At 35.9% G+C, this 9,731-nt stretch overlaps 1 protein-coding gene across 1 annotated transcript; it reads right to left on the bottom strand.

The window, feature by feature from the left end:
* Positions 1-7,866: 7,866 nt before the first annotated feature.
* On the bottom strand, positions 7,867-8,877 carry LOC132313828 (uncharacterized). Its single transcript, XM_059812772.1, has one exon. It carries the CDS (start codon positions 8,875-8,877, stop codon positions 7,867-7,869), a length of 1,011 nt encoding a protein of 336 aa, XP_059668755.1.
* Between the last annotated feature and the right edge of the window lie 854 nt (positions 8,878-9,731).

Below are 9,731 nucleotides of genomic sequence, written 5' to 3'. Positions count from 1 at the left end.
AGAGGTAAAGCCCGTATGGTAATCAACTATAAACGGATTAATGAACATTTAATCTGACGGATATTTTATTCCTCGAAAAGATGTTCTCATTAATCAAACTCGCGGAGCAAAAATCTTTAGTAAGTTTGATTGTAGAGCAGGGTTTTGGCAAATAAAATTATGCAAAAAATCTAAGCCATTAACTACTTTCAGCACACCAAGAGGTCATTATCAGTGGACCGTAATGCCATTCGGTCTCAAAAATGCACCTCAGATATATCAAAGATGGATGGACAAGATCTTTAATGACCTTAAAGACTTTATTGTTGTATACATCGATGATATTCTAGTCTTCTCTAAAACAAGAGATGAACCCAAAAAACATCTCCAATGCATTTTAAAAAAACTGAAAAACCATGGAATCATTCTATCTCCAACAAAAATAAATGTTGAACAGGAATCTATTGATTTCCTCGGTCTAATTTTAACCCACAAAGGTATAAAACTATAGGATCATATTATTATAAAAATTCATGATTTTCCTGATGTTATCCAAGAAAAAAGCAGCTACAAGGCCTTTTAGGAATCTTGAATTATGGCCGCAACTTTATTAAAGACTTGTCTCAAAAAGAACTTCCTTTAATAAAGAAGCTACAAAAAGATAAAGTGTTTGACTGGACTGATGACGACACCACTGTTGTCCAACAAATCAAACGTGATTTGGTCCATATCCTTGAAGTTTATTTTCCTCAAAATGGTGATAAATTGTTTGACTGGACTGATGCCTCTGATTTTTATTGGGTGTGTGTTAAAAGCCATTCCACAAGATAAGTGGGATGAGGCTATTTTCACAAATCATCAAATACGAGCACGGAAAACTCCTATTCCAAACAGGCTTCAAAAAGAAGAATTGATTTGTGGCTATAATTCTAGCAAATTTTAACCCAATGAGAAGAATTATATTATTTATGAAAAAGAACTTCTGGCAATTAAATTAGCAATAAAAAGACTTCATATCTATCTTGCTCCAAAAGATTTTATCATTCGCACTGATAATCAAGTAGTTAAGGACTTCCTAATAAACAAAAAGAATGGTTTAGATGGACGACGATTAAAATGGTATAATGTAATTGCTCAATATTCCTTTTCTATTGAACATATTAAAGGCACTAACAATTTTCTTGCAGATTTCTTAAGCAGGAATTATAATGAAGCATCTAACGCAGATATTTCTGTGAACACAGATGAGTGATGCTCAAGGCAAAAAGCCTCTTCCCAACAAAGACGGTTGGATCAAAATTGCTAAAAAAGCAATAGATAAGCCAACGCCATCACAGCCTAACAAATGGTTTGTGGTTTTTGCTCGTCACCAACCAGGAATCTACTCCGAATGGAACGACTTTCACAAACAGTTACAATCATTTTCTGGCTCATGTTTCAAGGCTTATGATACACTTATAGAAGCCCAAAATTTCTTCTATAGTGTGGGTAAAGCCTCACAAAAAATGTTTTCACAACTCCAGGAGCAAGTAGAGGTAAAAGACTTTTATAATCCCAGACTTCCAAACAATTTTTATAATGAAATTAATAGTGTTTGGAAATTTCACAAAATTGGTGCCAATACGAAATTCAGGCAACACCTGAGTACACTTACTTCTCTTATAGCTGAACAAACAGCTATGACTGATGAGCTTAAATAGCTTTGTATGCAAATCTGTCTCACCATTAACTGGGAAAAAGATTTTTCTTTATCACAAATAAATTGTTTTCTTAAACTTACCGAGTTAGTTGGAGAACTCGATTTTCCACCAAATGCGTTTGCTAAGATCAATCGTATATGTCTCCTTGAAAAAGCAAGGAACATTTTTCCTCCTGAACTATTTCGAATAATCCTCTCCAAAACAGTGGATCATTCTATTACAATAAAAAAAAATTATTTCTAAATCTTGAAGAAATTAATACTTTCGACAAGATCTTTAAAGGGAAAATAATCCCAAAAATGATTCTTTTCATTGTTCCCGGTTTTCCCTGATCAATGGAACCAGTCGACTGGGGAGTAATTAACAAAATTACTTTCTCATCACAAGACTGCCATTCCTAGATTACATTTCCTGCAATAACCAAAGCCATGATTTATAAAGTTACTTCCCACTGAAAATACAGTCGTAACCTGACTTTCTGGATTTCTTGTACTATTGGATGGAGCGAAAAAACCCGTTTCTTTCAACCCTTCCAAATCTGGTTCCTCAAAACTACTGAAGAAGCAGACCTTGAACATACTCAACTTCTCGATTCAGAAGAAATCGCCAATAGCATCGATCCTTATTACATTGCAATGCACAGTCTTATCCACCTCCAAGACTAAGCTCGCAGAATCCTAAACGGAACATTTAGTAATCATAATGAAATCGGTTATTGCTGTGATGTACGAAGACTTTTCGTCACCTCTCTGACTATGTATTATCCTAAATACTCAGAGAACCATATCTTGACAGCCAAAGAATTTCTAAAAGAAATAGTGGCTAACACCATTGGCATTCCAAAAACCGTCCGCAGCGGTGCTGATGACATCAATCTGGATTAGGACATAGCTGATGCTCAGTCACCAATCAGAACTCCTCCACTTGATGAAAATGAATTTCATAATCTCATCAATGCTATGGAAGGATAATCTGTCACTCTTCTTTCTGACCGACTGCACTTCATCCAGCACACGACAAGAAGAGCTGTCTACTATTCATCAACAGTGAAAGTAGCCGACAAACTATTAATCAACAGTAAAAGTTGCTGACAACATCTTTATGAACAGTACAAAGCCAGATTCCTCCTTATCTGCTACAATATTCCAGTCATTTCTCTTCCGAGCACAAGATGACCAGATCCTGTTTCAGATGGCTCGATCATCATCTTGTGTGCCGATGATCTTATTTACAGTTATCTTCCTTTATAGTTAAATGAAAAAACAATTTTTTTAACGTTAAAACACAAAACAGTTGTTGAAATTTTGATTAAAGAAAATTTAGCTTCTGTTTGTAATGAAAAATTTTCTCCTGCAAAAATAGAAACTAATGAACTTTTTGTCTTAAACGAAACTCACTAGTTATACTCTATTTTGAGACAAAACTTCTCTAATAATCCTTTAAATTTGTGGAGTAGAAGCCCTCGTTTTTGCAGATTAAAACTCAAAGACACTCACATCATCATTCGTGTAAAACCAATGATATATCTCCGCAAAGATATAAATGAATTTGATGATCAACAACAAGATCTTCTTCAAAAGAAGCTCATTGAACGAACCAAAATCCCTCATAGCAGTCCAGTTTTTATGGTACGAAACCATAGTGAGCTAAAAAGAGGTAAAGCCTGTATGGTAATCAACTATAAATGGCTTAATGAACATTTAATCTTTGATGGATATTTTATTCCTCGAAAAGATGTTCTCATTAATCAAACTCACGGAGCAAAAATCTTTAGCAAGTTTGATTGTGGAGCATAGTTTTGGCAAATAAAATAACGCAAAAAATCTAAGCCATTAACTGCTTTCAGCACACCAAGAGGTCATTATCAGTGGACCGTAATGCCATTCGGTCTCAAAACTGCACCTCAAATATTTCAAAGATAGATGGACAAGATCTTTAATGACCTTAAAGACTTTGTTGTTGTATACATCGATGATATTCTGGTCTTCTCTAAAACAAGAGATAAAACATCTCCAATGTCTTTCAGAAAAACTGAAAAACCATGGAATCATTCTATCTCCAACAAAGATAGATGTTGAACAGGAATCTATTGATTTCCTCGGTCTGGTTTTCTCACAAAGGTATAAAACTACAGAATCATATTATTATAAAAATTCGTGATTTTCCTGATGTTATCCAAGATAAAAAGCAGCTACAAAGCTTTTTAGGAATCTTGAATTATGGCCGCAACTTTATTAAAGACTTTGTCTCAAAAAGAACTTCCTTTAATAAAGAAGCTATAAAAAGATAAAGTGTTTCACTGGACTGAGAACGACACCACTGTTGTCCAACAAATCAAACGTGATTTGGTCCATATCCCTGAAGTTTATTTTCCTCAAAATGGTGATAAACTTATTTTTGAAAAGGATGCCTCTGATTTTTTTTGGGGGTGTGTGTAAATAGCCATTCCATAAGACAAGTGGGATGAGGTTATTTTCACAAATCATCAAATACGAGCACGAAAAACTCCTATTCCAAAAAGGCTTCAAAAAAAAGAATTGATTTGTGGCTATAATTCTGGCAAATTTAAACCCAACGAGCAGAATTATATTATTTATGAAAAAGAACTTCTGGCAATTAAATTAGCAATAAAAAGATTTCATATCTATCTTGCTCTAGAAGATTTTATCATTCGCACTGATAATCAAGTAGTTAAGGACTTCCTAATAAACAAAAAAAATTGTTTAAATGAACGACGATTAAAATGGTATAATGTAACTACTCAATATTCCTTTTCTATTGAACATATTAAAGGCACTAACAATATTCTTGTAGATTTCTTAAGCAGGAATTATAATGAAGCATTTAACCCAGATATTTCTATGAACACAGATGAGTGATGATCAAGGCAAAAAGCCTCTTCCCGACAAAGACGGTTGGATCACAATTGCTAAAAAAGCAATAGATAAGCCAACGCCATTACAGCCTAACAAATGGTTTATGGTTTTTGCTGGTTGATAAGCGCCGAATATTGTATATTTAAGCGCCCTAAATTGCATTAATTAAGTCATTTACTTGATTATTGTATGTAGTTTATCTTCATTTGCACGTTTTTGTATATTTTCAGGTTCATTGGCCAAAATGGAACAAGAATAAGGCCTTGTGGAATCTTGAGCAATCAAAGGTCACAATGCTGAATTTCTGGCAGCAGTGGAACCTGGGCTCTGCTCGCCATTTTGACCTTGAAAACTCGAGAACTAGAATTCCCTCATAACATGACATATTTAGAGCTCTGAATCAGCTTTCCAAATCTTTAAGCAGTTCATCATTCGGAGTTTGGAGCAGAGAGTTATGATCTTCTTATCAGAGGTGCTCAGAACTGCCTGGCAGCAATGAATTTCTGTCTTTCTCTTCAATTTCGACCAACCAGACTTGATAATTGGATCTCCACCAAAACATAAAGTTTTTAGAGCTCTGAATTAGCTTTCCAAATCTTCAAATGTTTCATCATTCGGAGTTCGAAGCACAAAGTTATGGCTGTTTTACCAAAGTAGGTCCGGGCGAAGCAAGGCAAAAATGGAGCAATCTGCTCCATTTTCGAGTGCTCGAGGCCCTATTTCGAGCACTCGAAATTTGGGCAGAATGCCCTTCGGAATTCAGCCACTTGCACCTTATTTTCCTCATTTTTTATCTCCCTCTTTATGGAGTGGTTGGGGATGTTTTTGGAGGGGGGAGAGAGCCTTATTTGGAGGTAGATAAGGGGAGGAAAGCCACACAATCTCATATCTCACTTTTGGATCAGATTTTTGGAGAGAGAAAGAGGAGCAAGAAGAGAGTTCTTGGAGCAAAAGGAAGGAAGCTTGAAAAGGGAGGAAAAGGGCAAGCTTCTTCCTTCATCTAGGGCCACCATGGGTAACTAAACCCTCTTCTAGGGAGGTGATGAAACTCCTCCTTGTAAGCATGTCTAGTTTTTGATTTATTTTGGGGAATGAAATGTGTATTTGACTAGTTCTATAATCTAGAGCATGTTACATAATGTAATGGATGTTTTAATGTTCTAAAGATCATGTTGCATTAAATACTCTTGTCTTAGATGATTTAATCTCATGGTTGTATGGCTTGTAGTTTCATAGTGACAATGGAGCTAAGACTATGGAATGGTTTTAATGGCATGATTTTGAGTATCTTGTTAATTCATTGCTTAAGAATTTCTTTTGATGGATTAACCTTGTGACTTGTTATCATGTGCTCTCATCAATTGATTACTTGTTTGACAATCTCTAGCTTAGTGAGCATGTTGAGGATTGCACCATAGTTTAGGTAATTTAAGCATGTGGAGCTTTGATAGGTCATTCTTACATTTTAATTAATTGAATTTCTTGAAGATGTTATAGTAGTCATGAATTGCTATTCATCAAGGTCATTTCTACATTAATTCCCCAAATCAATCATATAATTAGCTTGTGTAAAGGTTTGGAGTGGATTCACTTCCCTAGACTTCCTTCTCTAAATCTTCTCTTTTAATCTCCTTCAATTTATTGTTTTATACATTCTGAATTTGTAGTTTAATGACAAACAAAACAAACCCCCTATGAACACCCCTTATCACTCTAAAATGACTCTAGACACTTAGGTTGCCATAGATTAGCGCAGTCCCAGTGGTTCGACTTACCCGTCCAATAGCCCTATTTTACAATGATTCGTGCTATTGTGAAGGTTGATGTTTAATTGACCAACCGATCACTGGTCACCAACCAGGAATCTACTCCGAATGGAACGACTTTCACAATCAGTTACGATCATTTTCTGGCTCATGTTTCAAGGCTTATGATACACTTATAGAAGCCCAAAATGTCTTCTATAGTGTGGGTAAAGCCTCACAAAAAATGTTTTCACAACTCCAGGAGCAAGTAAAGGTAAAAGACTTCTATAATCCCAGACTTCGAAACAATTTTTATAATGAAATTAATAGTGTTTGGAAATTTCACAAAATTGGTGCCAATAAGAAATTCAGGCAACACCTGAGTACACTTACTTCTCTTATAGCTGAACAAACAGCTATGACTGATGAGCTTAAACAGCTTTGCATCCAAATCTGTCTCACCATTAGCTGGGAAAAAGATTTTTCTTTATCACAAATAAATTGTTTTCTTAAACTTGCCCAGTTAGTCGGCGAACTCGATTTTCCACAAAATACGTTTGCTAAGATCAATCGTATATGTCACCTTGAAAAAGCAAGGAACATTTTTCCTCCTGAACTATTTCGAATAATCCTCTCTAAAACAATGGATCATTCTGTTACAATAAAAAAAATTATTTCTCAAATCATGAAGAAATTAATACTTTCGACATGATCTATAACGGGAAAATAATCCCAAAAATGACTCTTTTCATTGTTCCCAGTTTTCTCTGATCAATGGAACTTGTCGATTGGGGAGTATTTAACAAAATTACTTTCTCATCACAAGACTGCCGTTCCTGGATTGCATTTCCTGCAATGATCAAAGCCATGATCTATAAAGCCACTTCCCACTGAAAATACAGTCGTAACCTGACTTTTTGGATTTCTAGTACTATTGGATAGAGAGAAAAAACCCGTTTCTTTCAACCCTTCCAAATCTGGTTCCTCAAAACTACTGAAGAAGCAGACCTTGAACATACTCAACTTCTCAATTCAGAAGAAATCGCCAACAGCATCGATCCATATTACCTTGCAATGCACAGTCTTATCCACCTCCAAGACAAAGCTAACAGAATCCTAAACGGAACATTTAATAATCATAATTAAATCGGTTATTGCTGTGATGGACGAAGACTTTTCATCACCTCTCTGACTATGTATTATCCTAAATATTCAGAGAACTATATCTTAACTGCCAAAGAATTTCTAAAAGAAATAGTGGCTAACGCCATTGACATTCTAGAAATCGTCCGCAGCGTACTGATGACATCAATTTGGATTGAGACATAGCTGATGTTCAGTCACCAATCAGCACTCCTCCACTTGATGAAAATGAACTTCATAATCTCATCAATGCCTTGGAAGGATAATCTGTCACTCTTCTTTCTGACCGACTACAGTTCATCCAGCACATGACAAGAAGAGCTGTCTACTATTCATCAACAGTGAAAGTAGCCGATAAACTATTCATCAACAGTGAAAGTTGCCGACAATACCTTTATGAATAGTACAAAGCCAGATTCCTCCTTATCTACTACATTGTTTCCTGGAGTGATTAGAGCCAGGACGGAAAAATGCGTCAATGGGCATTTTGCCTTTCTCTGCCCATGTAAACCTTCGGCGTGGAGGTAGGAGGTCGGAGGTTTGAACATTAGATGCTCGTAGGAGAAGTAATTTGTCCCATCTAGATAGGCTGCTAGATATGTGTGCTGAAGTTGATCTTTGCAGCTGTGGTTTCTCTTTATTAGTTATATAAAGATTAGAACCAAAGGCCTGAATAGTGGTAACAGTAGGTTCAACTACGAATAACCAGTTGCGAGGAATTTCCAGATCTATCCATTTCAGTAATTTTGGTTCAATTATAGAGTCAAAGGGACGCAGTTTGAACAAGGTGAATAGTTTTGAGTCAATTGTAGGAATGGTGGCAGTCTCGGGTTCACGACTAAGCTCGTAAAGCACTTTCCACTGTATCCTTAGACTTTGAGAATCAAAATCCATTCTGAGATTTGAAAGTTGAGGTTTGACTTGAAGAACTTTCTCAATGTTTGGATCTGGAAGAGAAACAAAATAATTTGGTTTGATTTTAAACCATATTACATTGTTAAGAAGATTGGATTGAATGCCACCAATGAGGGCATCAACTGGATTATGGAATCGATTATCCATAACGAGCGTAAGAATGGGTTGATCAGTTCCTTTACGGAACAGAGAAGTAATTTTGATCTGAACCATTCCTATATGAATATAGCGTGCAAGAGGATTCTGCTGTCGCCGTCGAGCAACCTTGTCGTTGTTGAGGATATTGAATCTATATTTACCACTAGAGGTGTAATTGATAGTGGTATCACTACTGAATTGTTCAAGGATCCTTTTTGAAAAGATAGAGAACTTAGAAGTTTTATAGACTTCTTCTTTCTTCAGCTTTTGGAGTTTAGCGAATTGAATGAGTTGTTCATTCATAAACTGGATTTCTTCACCAATAACGCTGCTTAATTTGATGTTAGAGGATTCCTCATCCTGATGAGAAGTAAACTGCATCATACAGACGTCTTCATCACTGTCACTTGATTCGGAGGATTGACTAAAAATTTCATAAAGAATATCGTTAGAATCGAAGAGATCGCTGCCATAGACGACACAGAGATCTTCTGCGTTAAGGCAGTTTGATTATCTTAGATGCACTTTTGCTTTTATTGGGACAATTAGGTGAAATATGACCAGGTTCATTATAAATGTAACATTTGCAATCTTTTTTGATTTCAGGAGTCTTTTTTCCTTTGCATGTGCTTTGTTTAGAAGTAGTGGAGGTCGAAGAAGATGGTTTAACATACTTCTTGGATTTTTGGATAGGCTTTTTACCTTTCTTCCATTTATGTCATTTGAAATGTTTCTTCTTCCTAGAAGAGCGGCGCGTAGGGATAGAGCTTTGTGGCGCACAACCAACCTTCCAGGTTTCTTGAAGAATTTTGTCGCAACAACGCTGTCCGGCGGGGGTATTGCTAATTTGATTCTTGACCTATTTTTTGGCTTTGGTTTCTAAACATTTTTCATTAATAAGACGATAAATGAAATTGGTACGAAAACCAACGTTATCGGTTTGTTTGATGTGAACAAGAAAGTCGAGGTAGCCTTTAATGGCTAACTCATCCCAAGGACTTGGAAGTTTATAGAAGAATTGGGGTAACCAATGTTCCATTGCATTTGGAGGAAGACGTCTAAAATATTTACTAAATATCTTGACAAACCCATTTCTTTCAACCCTTCCAAATCTGGTTCCTCAAAACTACTGAAGAAGCAGACCTTGATTGAAATGGCCAGTTCATGGACTGAGAATTAGATTGATTTGATTGCCCATGACCTTGAAATGATGAATTTTATAGGGCTTGTTGCCT

The sequence above is a fragment of the Cornus florida genome, unplaced genomic scaffold (assembly GCF_030987335.1).
Source record: "Cornus florida cultivar Cherokee Brave unplaced genomic scaffold, ASM3098733v1 CherokeeBrave_3.0.0_Hap2_Chr06, whole genome shotgun sequence".
NCBI classification, from domain to species: Eukaryota; Viridiplantae; Streptophyta; class Magnoliopsida; order Cornales; family Cornaceae; genus Cornus; species Cornus florida.
Note: the sequence above shows the minus strand (reverse complement) of the source record. Positions and strands in the feature narration are given on the sequence as shown.

Coding starts and splice junctions, on each gene's coding strand:
- LOC132313828 (XM_059812772.1), bottom strand. CDS start 8,877: ATGCAGTTTACTTCTCATCAGGATGAGGAATCCTCTAACATCAAATTA.